This window comes from Strongylocentrotus purpuratus, unplaced genomic scaffold, assembly GCF_000002235.5.
Source record: "Strongylocentrotus purpuratus isolate Spur 01 unplaced genomic scaffold, Spur_5.0 spur5_scaffold_18, whole genome shotgun sequence".
Classification (NCBI taxonomy): Eukaryota; Metazoa; Echinodermata; class Echinoidea; order Camarodonta; family Strongylocentrotidae; genus Strongylocentrotus; species Strongylocentrotus purpuratus.
Window position 1 is genome coordinate 21,687,584 of NW_022145603.1, and position 20,167 is coordinate 21,707,750.

The window sequence follows — 20,167 nt, forward strand, 5'->3', positions numbered from 1 at the left end:
GAGAGCACAAATACATTATAAAAATAAAATTTATCTCATCTTGTTCCAGCTTCTGTAGGCATCCACATCAGGATAAAATAAGGAACAATATTTTTATTTTTGGTATCGCCTTCGCCTTTCATTTTTACAATTTTCATCACTCCTTTCTTCTTTTCTTTGTAACATACCGTCTGTTGAGAACCAGAAGGGTGTTAACTCTGTGATAAAGGAAATGATTTAATACCCTTCTGGCACTCAGGATACATCCTAAGATACAAACACGTTGCTTACTCTCAATGCAGTTCAGAATTCATGCAATTTTCTTTGCCTTTCTCTTTTTTATATGGAAGAATCCCACAGCTAAACTAAAAAAATATGCCAAAAAGAAAAAAAACTTTTATGACTCCAACTGAAAATAAACAGCTTCAAATAAAAAAAAAGGTTAAATACTTTCAAGAGGGCAAGAACACAATTTGTAACAACTTTTGTTTCATTTCCTACAATTCTCTTATGCAAACAAAAAACCAATGAATATAAACAATCCTTTTGTGCAACAACTTTACAGTGAGCTTAATTTATAGTAAAAGTTAAAACCAGTACCATGTCACTAAAAAAGGTCTGAACTAAACGTAAGGTGAATGGAAACATGAATGCATGTGATATCACATAATTTTTTATTGCTATTTCAGGTTTTATATACAAAATACGATATCCAGAAATAGATAAAGCAGGGTTAGACGCTAACAGGTGCCCGGATTCAAGGGCGTCTACAATGTAAGTCCGGAGCCCCCAAGATTATTAATTTTTAAATTTTTTACATAGGGCCCATCCGTAAGGACTTTAACAATTTCAATCGAGACCCACATCCAAAAAAAAGTTAGTGTGGGGCCTTGGAAACAGAAAGGGCCAAAGCAGACATGTTAACCGACGTTTCTCCACCTTGAGAAGCGCAACTTTCAATGATTTTGACGTTTTGTTTACCAGTTAACCCTTGGCATACCCTGTATGAACACTACATGAATTAGAGGATTCAGTAGTCGAAGGATTGAGAGAAAAAGTTAGAGAAGCATTATAGCCTGAATACTTGGAAGAAAGATATGACATGAAAATGTAAAGATTGCCTGACCTAGCAGCTAGGCAAAAACAAAGCCTAACTATCGAATATTACCGATAAAGTTAAAGGAACATATCACCATGAATACAGAGAGGGAAAATATAAATAGTCTAAAAAGATTGCACAACCAAGTCATGAAGCAACTGCATAGTACATTATAAGAACGAGCCTTGACTGAACTTGAAGCACTTGAGATAACAAGGTGTTGGATCAGGGGTGAAGTCGGTTACTATATCGATATACAAACGGTCATCCGTGGCAAGGACTGGACCCATCTCGATGACCTTTGATCTCAAAGGTCAGTGGCCTCTGGGGATGAGGAGGGCTTCTGTTCAGTTGACCTTGATGCTGGTCGTCTCCTCGTCGCTGAGCTCGAGGTCGATCAGCTCGTCGATCTCCATGGCCCAGGGGTGGCTGACCCTACCGTACTGTGGGGAGAAGAAGACACAGAAATAATAGTGACGATGATTATTGATGATTCTTTTACCTGACTGCTAAGAAAGCATGTATATGCTTGTAAGTAAAAACTAGGGGTCCAATGGCTTCAACTCCTCTCTAAGTAACTTAATAATGAGGATAAATGCCTTACCAAAGGGCAGCGAGAGATATTAGAAAGAGATAGGGAGAGACAGAGAGTGAGACAGAGAAAGAAAGAAAGAAAGAGAGAGATAGATGGAGGGAAAGAAAGAGATAAAGAGAGAGATTATACATACCTGAATACCTTTGAGACAGAGATAAAGACCGAAAGAAAGAGAGAGAGAGTGAGAGAGACAGACAGACAGACACGGATAAGGAGAAAGAAAGAGATAAAGTGAGGGTGTACACACCTGAATATCTATAAGACAGAGATAAAGGCAGAGAGAGAGAGTGAGAAGGAAAGAGATAAAGAGAGACAGATAGAGATAAGGAGAAAGAAAGACAAAGAAAGAGAGGGTGTACAGTACATACCTGGATATCCATGAGTGTATTGTAGAATCTCTTGCACAGCTCTGCTCCATTATCCATGGTTGGGATATCAATCATATCTCCCTTGAACAAGACCTTACCGATGGGACACACCACGCAGGCAGTACCTGCACCAAAGAACTCTACGATCTGTATGACATGAGAAAACATATACCTATTGAATCACAAATTTTGCTCGGCGTAAAGGTCGTCTGTAGAGCTAGTTAGCGTGAGTATGGTAAGGTCGAGGTAGTGACCATCTGAACGATAGTCGTGTTAGCTACGTCAACCTTTACGCCAACTGATTTACTCCTGGATTTTGACAGGAGGGTAGCGTTAGTTGACCTTGAGGATGCTCTCGCTTTCACAAGGATTATATAACCTAACTTTTAAAACTTCCGGGGTCAAACCTACAGTGTTCAGCATATGTAAATTTTTTGATGTCTTAAAGCGATTTTCTGAATGGTTTAGGAATAAAATGAAAATTGAATTTAGCAAGGTTTAGATGTGAGAGCTGGGTTGAGGTCGACTTGTGCGGGCGCCACCCCTTCCGAAAGTTACGCCGAGTAAGACGAGGTTGGTGGAAGGTCGTGTTAACTTAAAAGGACAACTAATGGTGTAAGTCAAATATTTATGGAATATTTATTGCTGCAGGGAAAAACTTATGCCGACTAGGAAGCCACGTCTGAACATGGCTATAGCAGTAGATCATCTAACTTACCCTCTTTTCAGCGAGAGCCTTCTGGAATTCAGCCATTGTGATCCTGCGCTCGGTCACCTTGAAATCTCCCTGTTAGAAGAAAGAGATAAAGTAATAATAAAAGATTATTCAAACAATTTATTGCTGTCTGCAGCCTCGAGATCACTGGAGCGAAGATAGGTGACGATGAATTGCCAGAGTCCCTATTCATTGAAGGATTAATCTTTTTGTATCCAGACAGATTCTTTCACCTTTTCTGACCAGGAGTGTGTTAATACCAAGCTTGTCTAATAAATGTTGAGTTTGGTAGAAGCTTCATAAAACTACATGCTATGACTACTCCAACCAATGAAAGTTTTCTCTAATAATAAAAGGTTTATTTACAAGTGGACCATACCATGCTACTTATACAAAAGCCACAGCCGTGATAAGAAATAGAAATAAATTTCTTGCATGCCTAGCAGAAGGATGCAAACATACATTTTGGTCACATGTATCAATGGTTTAGTTTTGTTATGGCGACCCCACCACAAGCCTCCTGCTTTTAGAGAATTTCACCTCCTTCCAACACAACATCGTAAATATCATCAATATTCATGAGGTGTTCATTTTGTTTTTGTGAAGGAAATAAACATTTATTGAACGAATCGAATAGAAATACGCACCCATTCCCTGGCAAGATCAAGCAAGCTACGACGGGTCACGCCGGGGAGGATCGTTCCGTCGAGGGGAGGGGTGATCAACTCCCTCTCGCCCGCCTCGTTGTCCCAGTAGATGAAGATGTTCATGGTGCCCACTTCAGTCAGGTAGTGCTCCTCTTCATACAGCCATAGGATCTGCTGGCAGCCCTTGGCCTCCGCGTCGTGTTGGGGTTTGATGGTGGGGGCATAGTTGCTGAAAAAGGAGAGGAAAAGGCAATGTGCGTTAACTACATGTAACATTGATGATAATATAATAATTATAATACTACCAATCATAATGATGATAATAATAATACCAATCATAATGATAATAATACAACATACAGGTGTAGTAGTCAAATGGAAAGAACATTCCTCTCTATAGATAGGTTGTCTTAAATGTTTGGAGGTGTTTTAGTGTTTAGGTTTAGGTTTAGGTTTGTTTCCAGTACTGTTCAGTGTTCAAATTTATCTTTTGAGAAAAATGCTTTTCATGGGAAAGTGGTCATTAAGCACACATACATGTAGCTGCATTACTATCCTGGCTGTGTATTAAAAGCTGTGCTATTGATTCTCAAAATTTCAAACACTACTGTACAAAACTCAACTGATTTCACTAAAAATCGGTACTTTAGTGACAATTGATGACACCTAAATAGTAGTAAAATACAATTCAACTTACCGATGTTAGAAAGAATAATTAAAAAATTCAAATTGTAAGTCTACTGTCATACTTGCCGATCAGCCACATCGGCCACATCAGCATGATTGTGTGCATTTGTGTATAATGAGTGTATTGACTATTCATGTGAACAAATGCTGCCTATTAACACATAGTGCAGTGCTAGAGGTCAATACGCATTAGCATTGACTCTCTTTGCTTTGCTGGAGTGGTCATTAAGGTGGTTACGACCAAATCCATTATCATCCATCGCATTCATTAGGACGTGTAATAAAAACCCAGCTATCAAAGATGCTGGCAACCCTTGACCCAGGTGTGAAATTGGGCATTCACAGAACAAGCATATAAAGCATGTAAAGGAGGGGGAGGGGGAGGTGTCTGTGGGGTGGGGCGATCTGATACATGCTACAATTACATTACCAACAGATTTTATTTGGTCAAAGATACAGGGTTATGAAAAGAGTTGCAATCGCACGTCTGTTTAAAGGGAAACCAATCTTTGTAATGTGTTCAATACTATGAAAGCAAAAACATGAGAGAAATTCTCTATGATTCTTATAACATAATATCTGGTAGACTGGCCACACTTTTACTGGAGTTTCACATGATTAAGAAATAATTGTATAATATCGTATATTATTTTGTATTATATTAACCACACATGTGGCTGCTTTGATCAGTTACATGTAGGAGGCTAGAACTATGAAAATGGAATCTCATATTAAATTTACTAGTACATATTTCCTGTCTGTAATATTACATAACATCCTTAAATCCTTTCAATGTCATTTGTATCATACCCTATCTACTACCAGCATAAATGCCAGAGCGCATTATCAGAGCCATTCGGCTAATGCTGGGAGTAATAATAGTACATCGCTAAGAAACATTAGTATCAAATCATAAGCTCTATCTAGGTGTTACTCCCATTTTCATCATAACTATCATTATTATTATTATGATTATTATCATCATTATTATCATTACTGTCATGATTATCATTACTATCATGATTATCATTATTATCATCATTAATAATATTAATATCAATTATTGATTACCATTCCCCCCCCCCCCCCCCCCCCCATTATATTATCCTCTATTTTCCCTTTTTACAGTTCAGTCAACACAAGAATGTCTGATTGTGAGCTAGTCTGCATAGCCAGACAATATTTTTCATTTCATTAACTAATTCATCATGCTTGTTCATTTGTTTTTATTTCCATAACAATCAAAATAAAAAAGGTTAAACTATTCATGATACATCATAAATAAATATATAAATGGTGGAAGAAAACGGAAAGAAAGAAGAAAAAAAATCGGGGGGGGGGGGGGGGGGGGGGGGGATTTTTTTTTTTTTTAAATCACAAAACGATTAAAATCGGAGTAATTATCAGGCCTGAAATACCCTCTATAGGGCATGGTCCTTACCTGCCCATCTTAGCATAGCCGACGCCTCCATGCCACGCCCTGACGTGTGCAGTATCAGCGTACAGTGTCACCGGGCTGAATGTACCTGTCTCGAAGTAAGGCCCAACTGGCCCCACGATGCAGTAGAGAAGCGCATGCTTGGGGTAGTTCACACCAAGGGTTGGCTGGAATAATAATTCAATTTCAATTTTCAATTTCAATTTATTTATGTTTCCAAAAAAACATTACAAATCGATTATAAACATTTACAACAAGTGTTGAAATATTCATAAAGTGCACATATCCATCTATCCAAGAAGTGTCATAGTCACATGGTTTAAAGCTTATCTGCCGTAGTTTACAGGAGGGATTAGACCGCTCTGCAAGGTCACTGGACAGGTGGTTATCTCATCAACTCAGCTCTCAGTTAACATAAGAAAAAGAGGATCATGGGGGACCAATGGTCACCGATTAGGCATTGTTTGTTATATAGAGGGAGCAAGTAGCTACCAGTAGTGCAGTGGGCCTTTAAGCATGTGACTTCAAATTTAAAGAGGGTAGGTTTCAATCCCTGACATGGCACCAATGTCCTTTGGCAAGGCATTAATTTACATTTGCCCCTCAATACCCAAGATAGAAATGGGGACCCGGTAGAAAGACGAAAGCATTTGTGTAAGTAATTGCCTATGCTCCCATAGTGACCACAGGGTAGGAATGCTCCCCAGGGAGTGGAGAATGTGCACATTGTGCGTGAATGAATCTGATGACGGTGCTAATAACATCTGTAAAGTGCTTAGAAACGGTATTCCGTATTAAGCGCTATATAAATCTAGATTATTGTTATTATTATCATCTCTGGAGATGCTCAAGGCATCTTTAAAATGATTTTAGTTCAAAAGCTCCAAAGTAAATCAACATAACTATATGAAGTCAATGAGCAAATAGCTGAACTCTAAAAAGGGAAACTTAATTGTAACTTGCAAACATTATGTGGGTCTTCAGTATGGTTTTGAAAATAAGAAGGGTATAACTATTGGCTTCAAAGAGAAGAGAAAAAAGGAAACTTACTCTACAAAGAACGAGCTGCTGATGCACATGCTCTACATGTGTCCCCCAGTGTCTAGCTAGACGATAGGAAATTACTATTTCCCTAATCTGAATAACGTTGTACAGTCAAACCTGTCTATAGTGACCAAAGTAAATCAACATATTTAAGTACAGTGAAACCTGTCTATAAAGACCGCCCAAGGGAAACACAAAAAGTGGTCTTTGAAGACAGGTTCCTTTAGTACATGTTTCAAAGAGAAACCATTTTCAAGGGAAACAAAAAATGTGGTCTCTGTAGACAGGTTGTCACTAAAGCAGGTTTGACAGTATAAAGAATTTTGTTTATCTCACCTCAGTTCCGATGAACGTGGGCCTCATATAGAGGGAGCTAGTCCTGCTATCCGGTACCCAATCTTTGTCGGCTTGAACGAGTCTAGCCATACATCGAATCATCTCTTCACCACTGAATCTCTGTGTGGAAAAACACACATAGAGTAATGTTAAATTCTTGAAATTGAATAAAGTTATTATTTAGAAATATCAGCTCTCTACTAAGCAAGCACTCTTTCCCTTAATTCAACACATGTATTTAATTACCTGACAATCAGGCACATAAATAAAAAGGCCAAAATAATTTGGATTTTTTTTTTTTCTTCCCTGACTGCAAAAATGAATGGCTCGTTTGTCAGATTTCCCCCTCATTTTCAGGATACATGTAGCTGCAACCCCTGTCTACTTTATAGCAGTAATGTAGCCCGTTCTGCACAGTTGTTCCTTTACATATATGGTCTTAAGAAACAAATTGCACATCCTACAATGTTTTGGGGCCAATGAAATACTTTATTTTTCTGTGACTGGATAAAAAAAAGGAACAAACTTATTTTCCAGGTTTCCCCAAATTTCAGGACAGCCGGACAGCCGGAAACCCTGATTTCATTAACTTACCGGTAATGAAGCCCGTTCAGCACTGTTGTTCATACGTTCCATGTTATCATACGGTCTGAAGAAGCGAATTTTACCGTCCTCCCCCTTGTAAGCCTTCATTCCTTCAAAGAGCTGCAAGGAAATAATAGAAAAGGATTAATAATTAAATTAGTTTATTAATTCAAACAAATCATTTCATTTATTACAGGCATTGCGATTGCTTCCTATGCTCATAAATAAATATAAATTCAAATGGTAGAGAAAATAAAGGCATCAAAAGCTTTCTTCCTCTTTATTTTCTATTTTCCATTTTTTTTGCCTTTAAATTTGAGTGAAACTTTGAGGTCTTAGCACCCAGATAGTCTTTCTATACAAGTGAGTCCCTTTGACACTTGGTTTTTGAGAGAAAAAAGAAGCACCATTACAATGGAAACTAAGATGTGGTCTTTATAGACAGGTCGCCACCAAGGCAGGTTTGACTGTTTTGGGGGTGCTTATCATAATTCAAAACTTATACATAAAGCAAAATGGAGCATCATTACAATGGAAACTTAACATGTGATCTTCATAGACAGGTGGCCATTAAAGCAGGTTTGACTGTTTTCGGGGTGCTTCTCATAATTAGGAACTTTATACCCAGATAGCAAAGTGTAGCATCATTTAAATGGAAACTTAACATGTGGTCTTTATAGACAGGTGGCCACAAAAGCAGGTTTGACTGCTTTGGGGGTGCCTCTCACAATAAGGAACTTACAGAGATAGCATCTAGTAAAGCATCATTACTATGGAAACCAAACATGTGGTCTTTATAGACAGGTGGCCACTATAGCAGGTTTGACTGTTTTCAGCGCTTATCATTCAAAACTTACACTAATAGCAAAGTGAAGCATCATTTAAATGGAGACTTAACATGTGGTCTTTATAGACAGGTGGCAACTAAAGCAGGTTTGACTGTTTTCGGGGTGCTTCTCATAATTAGGATCTTACACAGATAGCATAGTGAAAGACGGAGCAGGCCGGATGAAGCGAGAGGTTCCTGAGAGGGGTAATACGAGGGGTACTCCAGCCATCCCTCTCCGTCCATGGAACGGTCAGCATGTGGTCACTCATGTTGTGGCCAAAGACGAGGTTGTTCTGGTCAGGCTTGGGCTTCAGTACCTTGGAATGCTCAATCTGAACCTCAGAATACTGGAGGTTGGAGAGAGGGAGAGAAAGAGATAGAGAGTGGAAGAGAGAGAGAGAGGGGGGAGAAGGGGGAGAGGAAGAGATATACAGACAGAGAGAGAGAGATAGAAGGGGGTAGTGGAACAGAGAGAGGGAGATAGAAGGGGGTAGTGGAACAGAGAGGGGGAGATAGAAGGGGGTAGTGGAACAGAGAGAGGGAGATAGAAGGGGGTAGTGGAACAGAGAGAGGGAGATAGAAGGGGGTAGTGGAACAGAGAGGGGGAGATAGAAGGGGGTAGGGAACATAAAGAGAGAGACAAAAAATAAGTTAACTTTTAAAGATTTGCAATGGAAATTATTTCAGTCATTTATCATCAATTACATGTACATGTATGTAATAAATCAGAAAAATTAAGGCGAATATAAGGTGAGGGGGGAAATGAAATTAAAATGGCTTAGTCCTTTGTTCAATTGTGTAAATGGTTCGAAAGTACATGTATCAGGAAAACTGTTACATCTTTCCACACATGTACAACAGTCAGTGAAAACTATCATACTCGATTAATTGTAATATGCACAATTTATTCCATACTTCTATGATTTACATAACTCATTGAATTGAAACCTACATGTACATGTAAGTGAAACCACTAACTATTTACCTCATCCTATTAACCTTCCTCCTTCACAATAATCACAACAAGTTTCCTGGTATTATGCAGACATTAGTGGAGGGGAAATACTCAGACTAGATAGTTGTGCGCCAAAAGAATTTACTTTCAACTTCAACAATTTTTTCTCTTCCTGTTTACGACTGCATTTGACGTCAAAAGATGTGCATGCACTTTGCAAAAGCTGCAAACATAATGGCAATTGAAATTAAACAAGTTTTTACTCTTTCTGCCCTTTATTTGCATTCTACATTGAATGCACAATGTTCAAACATCACCGCTAGTTATTTAGGCCTGTTTTCATCAGCTCGAGTTTGCCAGATAATTTGCATCCTCTTCAGCCCGCAGTTGCAATTAGCGAGATATTTGGTCGAGAAAATATCCAGAGAGATCTTCATCTTGTTTCCAGAATATCCAGCTGTTTGGGAAACAGCGGGCTAATTTGCGCCGTCCGAGCTAGTTTGTGATGAGCTCCTCAGTCTGGTACAGATGCAATTTCGAGCTTTGGGATAATATCCTGAGTCTGAAAATAGCGGGTTATTTTTTAACTCAAGCTGATGAAAACAGGCCTAATGAATAGGAATACGGGTCGAGGTCACACACTTGAAGCCCTCAGAAAACAAATTCATGACACATGCCAAAAATGCACGATTAAAGGCAAAGTAGAGTTCAGGGCCATGTTTCATAAAACTTGTTATATCGATAATAAGTTACAATAACTGTCATAAGCTACATAAATTGTGGCATTTCATTGGCTAAGAGCTTATTAGCCATATTGGATTTACCACTTGTTAATAAGTTTTATGAAACTGGACCGAGGTCAAGCGATTGCACTGTGAAAGAAAATGTGTATAAACGATTGGGAAAATTTGATCATGTAGCACGTTTGTGTGTAGTACGCTGTGAGATTTTGGAATCATCAAAATAATAACAAATTTGCGAAGTCTTTTATACATCATTTGCACTTTACGCATCAATGTGTATATGGGACTACACAAACACGTGGCATGAAAGTGTTGTCCACAACCTTTAGCTATTACTTGTCAGACATGAATTTTAAATATGAAGGCATTTGAAGAGCCATCCTTTTCAGGGGACTTTTTTCTATGACACTCTTTAAAAAGAATCAAAAAGTTCAGGAATTATACATCTTTCCATAAACTTGACCTTCTCTTTAAAGGTACTACAGTATTTCCCATTTGCAGACACCACCAAATTCTGTAGAACTTTGCAGGAATTATGAATATATGTAATGTATGTCCTATCTGTGACATTTAAACGTTAGCTGTGTCCTAATATTCAAATTCTACATGGAAACACGTTTAATTTCTAGACTTCACTGTCAGACAGAATTGATTCGCCCGTCGCCCCCGTGTATATTTAGCCTTGTACACTACATTTAAGTTCATAGGGGCGCAGTGTTACATGAATGTGATCTCACCTTGAAACTGTCGTGATTGGAGTGAACACATCGTACAGCACATACTGATACAGCTGTCTGGCTTGTGTGCGTCAGCCGTAAGATCTAGGGATAAAAATGAGAGAGAGAACAAAAGCTGGTGTTAAAAATAGAGGTGTAATATAAATAAAGGGAGAGCCAAAAATGACAAGAGCTTTGGAAAGCTTAAAGGGATTTTGGTAGTCAGGTTCCGTGTGCAGAAGGCCATAAATCGATGACACCAGACTTGGGGGAAAGTACCATTAATGGGTGTACAAGTCTTGCACACAGCAAACCAATAAGCCTATCAAGAAATATCCCCTAGTCTCTTGAGGCCTGTCCTCATCAGACCAAAGTTGCAAAATAACCCGCTATTTTAGCTAGCAGTAGCCTCATCTCAAATTAGCCAGCTTATCCTGAGAAATATTGGTCTTGTTTCCAAATATTTGGGAAATAGCAGGTTATTTTGCGCTCGTTTTCATCTACCGGTACACGCAATTTCGAATCTGAAAATAGAGGGTTATTTTGGCACTTCGCTCTGATGAAGACATGTAGGCCTTAATTTGGAGAGTCTTGGGCAAGTGAAAAGTAGAATAATGGCTTTACCATATTAAAGGGGAATGGATGAAAAATGCAATGCATTACTTAAAGCATGTCAATCATAAAACTGAAGGCTAATGTCAGTAATGTCAGTATTTCCATTGTGTCATAATATATATTCAAAATATGAGCTTCAAATAGTACACTGCACTTCTGTAAAGATATTATTAAATCACAGTGCAGTGATCTGCAAGCACGGAATCCAAACTGGCAAGCCATTGAATATGCAATTTATCAAACATGGCAGACAAAAGAATACACTGCTGAATTGCTGATGCAAGACTCCATAATTAATTTTGTTATGAAGAGATTGGTACACCAATGAAATGCTAGGCACAAATGCTATTACAACATAACGTTTAATCTAGAATTTTTTTTTTTAAAGCAGGGCACGATTTTGAGGTTCACATCACTAATCATCCATAACGCAAAGAAATAAATGTTTTGTTCACTATCGTTTGTACATTGTAAATCACTGTGCAGTGATCTGCAAGCGCGGAATCCAAATCGGCAAGCCATTGAATATGCAATTTATCAAACATTGCAGACAAAAGGATACAACTGCTGAATTACTGATGCAAGATTCCATAATTAACTCTTTTATGAAAGAGAGTGGTACACCAATGAAATGCTAGGCACAAATGCTATTACAACATAACGTTTAATCTAGAATTTTTTTTTTTAAAGCAGGGCACGATTTTGAGGTTCATATCACTAATCATCCATAACGCAAAGAAATAAATGTTTTGTTCGCTATTGGTTGTAAATCACGGTACAGTGATCTGCAACCGCGGAATCTAAATTTGGAAAGCCAATGAATAAGCCCAGTTATCAAACACATGGCAGACAATAAGTAGAATACGACTGTTAAATTGCGGATGCAAGACCCCAAAAATTAATTATTTTATTATCAATAACAAGGGCTCCTCCCTAACAAGGTCATGCATACAATGTACATGCAGAGGGCACCAGAAAGTAGAGCACCGTCACCTGATAATGTAGCCCTGGAAAATCCCAAGAGAGCTCCAGAAAAATAGTTACAAAACTAATTAATTATATAAAATTTGAACTGCAAAGTACACTGTAGAACCATATGTTTACAGAACACAGAACACTTCTGGATGTGTTGACAAGTCACTTCAATGTTTATTGGGAGCTATTTAAACTTGCAATATACATGTACCTTGTGTATGTGAAGCTTGTATTTCGAATGTACAGAAGTATATAGCAACATGGAACCTCATAATATGGAACAAACTCTAATGTACCCCTTAAAAACAACAGCACTCTTATTATTTGTGAAGGATTCTCTATGGACACACTAAATCAATTTTCTAATTTTTCCCTAAACATCTGGTGCTAAGCTGTCGACAGCTGAATTTGAAGAGAGTTTTTGTTAGCTCATGTTATCAAATAGTCGACCTGTACAATGTCTGTGTGTACAGACAGTACACCAGACTCTTCAAAGTGAAAACACAACTGAATTCAGTCAAAAGGTAGTAGATACACAACAGTGACAACACATATGCTCCAGCACCAATTGCTCCACTGTAATTTCCTACACTAAACTACCTTCTTAACCTCCACCATGGACCCAACAGTATTCACATATTAACCCTATCGCTGGAGATAACCTAACACCTGACTGCAACCCTAACCCTAACCATGGTCTTGCCCTAACCCTTCACTTTTGATGGGAAAAAAACCAAACACCTGGGACAGTTGTCACCTGAGCAAATATTGCAGCACTCCCTATAGTTTATGTACAGTATGTTCTGGAGAGAGTGTGTAGGAGCAATAGACCAGTTCACGGTTAGCACATTACTGCAATGACCCCGACTATCCACAGATCTTCAAAACATGAAGAGGTCCCACTTTGTACATTTTGAAATAATCACTCCTACAGCGATGGAGGTGCTATATAAATAGCCTTTGTTTCCCCTAGTTTTTCAAAGAATACTTCCACCTGTGTATCATGGAGTGCACTGAATGTGCTTGAATGAATAATGATTACATAACTTTCTTGTAAACGTATCCAGTATTTCGTCTCCGTGTATTTCAAAATTTGTTCTGCAATGACCTTTATCTGCTCATGCTCAGACTGCAACCGTGAACTGGCTTATTAAGAGAAAATGCTGAAGGGTCACTGGTACCATGTACTACATGTACTGTACATGCACATTATACAAGACCTTTATCATAAATTTTATCAATACAAAAGACTCATTTCTATACCAAATTCGCTTTCAGACAATCAAAATGCAACGATTTCAGTAGCTCATAACAGTTATCGCAACTTGCTATTGATATCAAGTTTTAACCAAGCCCGGGATTCTGTACTCGGATTAGGTTTGGACGGGGGTGCGCTGCTCAAGCCTTGAAACTCCTACCCGATTTCAAGGGTCATTTTGACAGATTTTTGTCAAAATATAGGCCCATTTTGCATTTTTCACAATTTGAAATTTTTGGAAAACTGACTCATCTTTAGTGATATTTTTGTAAAAAATGGGACCCATGTTTAGGGATTTTTGTGTGAAAAAGAGACCCATTAGAGCGGCACATCCTGTATGTCTTAAGATGTGAATACCCCCCCCCCCCCCCCCCCCCCCCCCCTCTCCCGTTACTAAGAAACAGAGCCCTTTGGCGTCATACAACAGGGCTCCATATCAACAAACTAATAAAAGGGAGTCCAGAAAGAACTTTTTACTGTCTATTCCATGAGCCCTAGATGTAAAAACATCAACATTTCAGGGGTCCAGACTTAGATTTGGTTGCCCATGAGCTCCGGATGTCTGTTAGTGTCAATAAAGTGATAAAATACAAAAAATTTGTGAGTATAAGTGGAGCAAAAAACTGTTTTGCTCTTGGGTCGACATTGCTATACAATACAAAGCCAAACTGTGAGCTTCAAACATTTTTTCTACAAAGAGATAATACACTCCCAGTGAACTCTAAAAATGTCTTCTTAACTTTTTCTTCTACAAAAAGATAATACACTCCCAGTGAACTCTAAAAATGTCTTCTTAACTATTTTTTCTACAAAGAGATAATACACTCCCAGTGAACTCTAAAAATGCCTTCTTAACTTTTTCTTCTACAAAGAGATAATACAGTCCCAGTGAACTCTAAAAAGATCTTCTTAACTTTTTCTTCTACAAAAAGATAATACACTCCCAGTAAACTCTAAACAGGTCTTAACTTTTTCTTCTACAAAGAGATAATACAGTACCAGTGAACTCTAAAAAGGTAGGTCTTCTTTAATAATTACTTAACGCACGCCTACGTACCATACTTGCATTAAATAGGGTGTGCATTGAACCAAAGCATGTATTTCAAAATCATGTTAAATATCACAATCATGGCTAAATAAAGAAACAGAAACATACAGAAAAGCAAAATACTATGCACATCCTTTGGTCTGCATGGGCATGTATGACTCTGCAAATTCACCAGTTTAATAGGGCAGCTTTACTATCCTCAGGAAACAACCAGGAAATATAGCGTCGATTACATCCTGTGGGCGCGTTCTGGGCTGGACCAATCACAGCGCAGGATATGTGGGCGTTGTCTCATTAGCATAACAACTGTCCAATCAGGCTTGAGAATACCCCAGTGGATTGCATCATTATCATTTCATTGATGCAAGTCACGAGTGCCAATGTTTACTTCAGAATGACTATCAAATACTTGATCCCGACGAATAAATACAGACAGCTGATAGCTGAGAATTTTGTTATCATTATGTAAACATCACTAATAAATATTGACAAATACTTCAAGACCCTGTAGTAGGTATTTTATCTGAATAAATTCTTTATTGATAACCTCAGAGCTGTAAAAGTTACTGCTTTGTTTCTTTCTTCAACAGGTCATCAACTATGTACAGCTCATTTATTAGCATCAAATCTACATTTTGTAAATGCAGGGTACACTCATAATTAGGATTTCAAGGTTTTAAGTGCCAAAAGTTCATGATGGACCTACATGTACATGTAATAATATGTGAAGGAATAGCTTGTTGGTTCACAGCGAGTTTCAATTACGAAGTAGAAAACGTACCATAACAACGGTTGCAATAATTCATACAATGTAGTACACAAATAAGAACAATTAGTAAAGTAGAAACAAACTAACAATTCAAGTGGTGCAAATGTGAGATACTTCAAGACTCAACAAAACAGATTATTAAACTTAAAAAGGGATGTTACAGAATCCATTTTGTTTCAAACATTCAAACACTGTTTCTTTGGGTTTTAGCGGCCTAGTTTTATGCTTTCACTTCGACCAAAATTCTACAAAAGCATGGTTAATTTCCCACTCAAATTATCTATGTACCGGTACACGTACAATCTTTCCCTCAGTCTTCTCAGATCTAAAACAAAAACCCTATCAAATAGAAAATAAAAGTCACGAAGGAAAGCAACAGAGAAAAAATTCAATGAACTTGTTACACGTTGGATTTTGGATTTAATTTGAATTGGCCGACACATCTGGTTAACAGGTTTCCCTTTCATTCCTTACCCCCTCCCCAAAACAAACATTTATTGCAGTCGTGGTTTCCTCTGCCAGACAAGGTCACGGTACGACAATTATATCCATGCAGTCTATTCACAAGCTGTTTCTACTGCATCGAATGCTCATTGTTATGCAGTCTATTCTAAATTTAGATTGAGGGAACGCAGAGAAACCTCATTCCTGCATACATACATAAACTGTCCACTTCAAAGCTGAATGTGGTTTAAAACCCAAGCAATACGGTATCTCAGAATTTAACTCAACTACATTGTACATGTTCAGTTTCTTATATCTCATGATTCCTGAAGGCATTAAATCTTGTATAATGAATTTATGTACCATACGGTTTATAATAGTTTTGTACTACCGGTACTTTATTTTTTGTATTTATTTTACAAATGTTATCTACAAATTGTAGAAGAATCTGTTATTCGGCATACAAGCCAATGAAGCCAGCACATAGCCTTTACTGATTTTAACCAAAAAAAAATCAATAAACTGTTTTTAATAATAAAAACACTGTAGGAGTGACTACTTGTACAGAATGCAGGGGGGTGTTTCACAAAGATTCTAAGTTGAACTTAACTCTAAGTTGGACTTAAAACTTATGGAGAGCCATATGTAGCCTTAAAATATATTCAAAAGCTAAAATTCAAGTATTTTAGACTTTTCATAAATTCCACATCAAGAACATGAAATCTCCCATGATAATAGAAAATATGAATGATTTGAATCAACATTTTATGCCTTTTAAAATAACTTTTACAAAATATTTTCAAAGATGATAACGGCTTTCCATAATTGTGAAGTCCAACTCATAGATACATGTAAGTTTTACTTAGGATCTTTGTGAAACGCCCCCCCCTTGTATTCAGGGCTCATTGGAGATTTACATTCATAATTTCTTCTTCTTCCCCCCCTCCCCCCCCCCCCCCCATTGTAATGATTTATATTTGTATCAGCTGCAATCACAGGATCTCCACAAGTTTCCACAGATTTGATGGTCTATGTTTGCACAGGACATGTTACAAGAAATTGGCCTGTTAACAAGTGGACTCACATGTCGTAGAACACAATGTAAATAAAGTGACAACAGGACAAAGTATGAGTAAGACGTTTTGAGAAATCTACAGGCTGGTAAACAGAAGTTTCTTAGAAATTGGTTGCTCTGCAAGAAACCATTTCAGCATTGAAATTTTCCATCTTATTATAATGACTAATTTTTGTTGCTAAAGCAGTCTATTTTGGTTGCAACTTCTAAGTCTAAGTCCAAGTCAAGGCAGGATAGGGCTAGATCTATAATTTTTTATTTTGTAAAATACATTTTAGTGATGTACATGTTGATAGGCTTGCCCCTCTAAAGTGTTGGGAGCCCCATTTTTGCCCCAAATTTGATGGTAAAATTTCACCAAAATTGTATCATAATTTGAAAGAGCATGTACAATGTACATTAATTTAAGACATACATGTACTTCTGCAAAGATTTCCCCAAAAAATGTGTTTGAAGACAATTATATTGATAAAACATAACAATACAATTTTATAACAATAAAACATAACAATACAATACAATGGAGAAAGTTATTCGAGATGCTATAATTACACACTTACTAAGTAACCGTCTACTCTCACAAAATCAACATGGATTTACCCCAGGAAGGACATGTGCAACTCAATTACTTTGCGTACTAGAGGAATGGTCGCGAAGGCTCGATGAAGGGAAGGCGATTGATGTTTTATATCTCGACTTCAAAAAAGCTTTTGACAGTGTTCCCCATGAAAGACTCCTACTCAAACTAGAGGCACATGGACTTGAGGGTAAACTCCTAAACTGGATTAGAGCATTTCTGACAGGGAGAGTACAGAGAGTCTTCGTTAACGGAGAATCTTCCAACTGGTCTCCAGTAACAAGCGGGATACCGCAAGGCAGCGTCCTTGGACCGGTCCTCTTCCTGGTCTACATAAATGACCTTCCACTTGACGTGAGAAAGAGCGAAGTAGCCTTATTTGCTGATGACACAAAGCTGTATAATACAGTGAGCACACCAGCACAGATTAATGACCTCCAAGATGACCTAAACAACCGGCACAGATGGTCTGAGAGATGGCAGTTGCCTTTTAATGAGGACAAATGCAAAGTACTCCACATAGGCAAGAGAAATCCTGAAGGGAACTACCGCATGCAGGGGAAACTTCTGCAATCAGTGAAAGCTGAAAAGGACCTTGGAGTGACAATTGACTACCAGCTGAAATTCCATCAACATGTATCATTAGCGGTCAGTAAGGGATACCAACTACTGGGAATAATGAAAAGAACTTTCTCCAAACTGGATACGACAAGACTACCGATTCTATTCAAGACCCTAATTAGACCACACCTAGAATATGGGATTGTTCTTTGGCATAGCAGATTTAAAGAAGATGCAAAGAAAATCGAAAGAGTGCAAAGAAGAGCTACCAAATTGGTTCGAGAAATCAAGGACCTCCCATATCAAGAAAGACTTAAATACATGAACATGTACTCTCTGTTCTACGGAAGAAGAAGAGGAGACATGATCGCAGTCCACCAGATCATGCACGGACTAGTCGACATCCCACAAGATCATTTCTTCTCCCAACCTGCAAGTAGAAGTAGATCCACGAGAGGGCAATGTCTCAAGATCCAGAAAGAACACTGCAGACTGGATGTTAGAAGTAAGTCTTTCAGCAGACGAATAATACAAGACTGGAACAGTTTGCCAGAAAATATTGTGGTCTTGGCAACAACGGACAAATTCAAAAGACACGTAGATAAGCATTGGTGGGAGTATCGCTTCGATCTCCCATGACTCTCTCTCCTGTGCATGCGCATACACTCAGTAATAAATCCAACAGGCTAAACCTACATTATAGAAGCAGTGACCGGGAATTACAGGCCAACGCCTTCTACCCGTACTTGATGATGATGATGATGAAGATACATAATTTGGGTTTTGTGTTGTACGCAGAAAGCCTAAATTTTGTATACTTTCATCAATATTCAACTTGAATACCTTGAATACCAAAGCTTCTGGAAGAAAGCTGTCTCCAGCTGCCAAGCTTCCAGGTCTAGCTTTAACATAATTAATTGTATAGTTATTACATGTATATACTGTAGTGTAACTAGACCTACAGAACAAGTGTTCAAAAAGTCTGTTTTATTCAGGCATTAGTAAAATTACCAACACTCGGTACCTTCAAAACAGTCTTGAGCTATCGCCTCAGGTGTGTGAGACTGTTGTGTGGGTATTTACTCATGCACTCACTCACTGCACTGCTGTGTAATAAATGGCACACGTTTCAATGGGATGTCCAGTAACAGTCCATGAAGTTAGACTTTATGACGCATCCCATTTAAAAGGTGTGTTATTAAAGAATTAACACATGATGTATCTATGTTTCAAAACCGTCATGGGCATGGCAGTTTTGAGAAACAGACTCCAGGTTCTAATAATCTATTCTAATTGGATTATCCTCGGACTCCGGGCCTCCTGAAAAGGCTGAATGCTCACAAATTAATTTTTAACTGGAGGTCAAACTTTCAAAGCATAGGCCATAGGGCCTAGTCTTTTTAACTGCCTTGAGCTTTAAAATCAAACATAAATACACGTAAACCATACAAATCAGATCAAGGTAGTATGAAAATTGAAAAGAACATTGTCAGCGGATATGTTGTGTACAGTATAGAGTTCGTCATCTTCTTAGCTGCTGCGCTGCAGCTGCAGAGCTGAGCAGAGTGGCATTCAGTTTCACCGGTATGATGCCGGTAACTTTCCACGGCTATGACCGGTCTTTGACTTTGCATCTGATCACTTTTCATCCACGATAAAAACTCACCAAACACCACATTTATCTTGTAATCATTATCCACATCATACATACCTGTCTGCCTGATTTTCCAATAGATTTGATCACACTGGAGAAAGCCATTTCGATGATAAACAGTCGGAATCTTAGATCTCCAATCAATTTGTTGACGTAACGTAGACGTGATATCGCACGAGAACGAAAGTTGTAGCTAGCTACTAACGGGATCTCTGTGTGTGTTTAACCGGTACCGGGTACTCTCCGCTAGCTAGCTGCACTGTGAAATGTGTGTGTGTATAACTTGAACACGGCACACATGCATAGCTTGTATACTTGAGAGACATCATCTGTGACGCAATACTATTTCAGTTCATGTGGTCACGAAACAGGATTTTAATACGGATGGGATAAATAAATATTTTCTAAAAAATTATGTAAACAAAATTAGTGAGCCTAATCCTATGTTTCTATGA

The 20,167-nt window shown here is 38.2% G+C and overlaps 1 protein-coding gene across 1 annotated transcript; it reads right to left on the reverse strand.

Annotated features, from left to right (window-relative positions):
* Window positions 1–788: 788 nt before the first annotated feature.
* LOC583254 (branched-chain-amino-acid aminotransferase, cytosolic) lies at window positions 789–19,928 on the reverse strand. Its single transcript, XM_030989450.1, has 10 exons — window positions 19,770–19,928; window positions 10,758–10,841; window positions 8,469–8,669; window positions 7,503–7,613; window positions 6,909–7,028; window positions 5,532–5,695; window positions 3,404–3,632; window positions 2,760–2,828; window positions 2,042–2,188; window positions 789–1,521 (listed from the first exon to the last, which is right to left on the reverse strand). The coding sequence occupies exons 1-10, from the start codon at window positions 19,815–19,817 to the stop codon at window positions 1,426–1,428; spliced, it is 1,269 nt and encodes a 422-aa protein (XP_030845310.1). The 5' UTR covers window positions 19,818–19,928; the 3' UTR covers window positions 789–1,425.
* Between the last annotated feature and the right edge of the window lie 239 nt (window positions 19,929–20,167).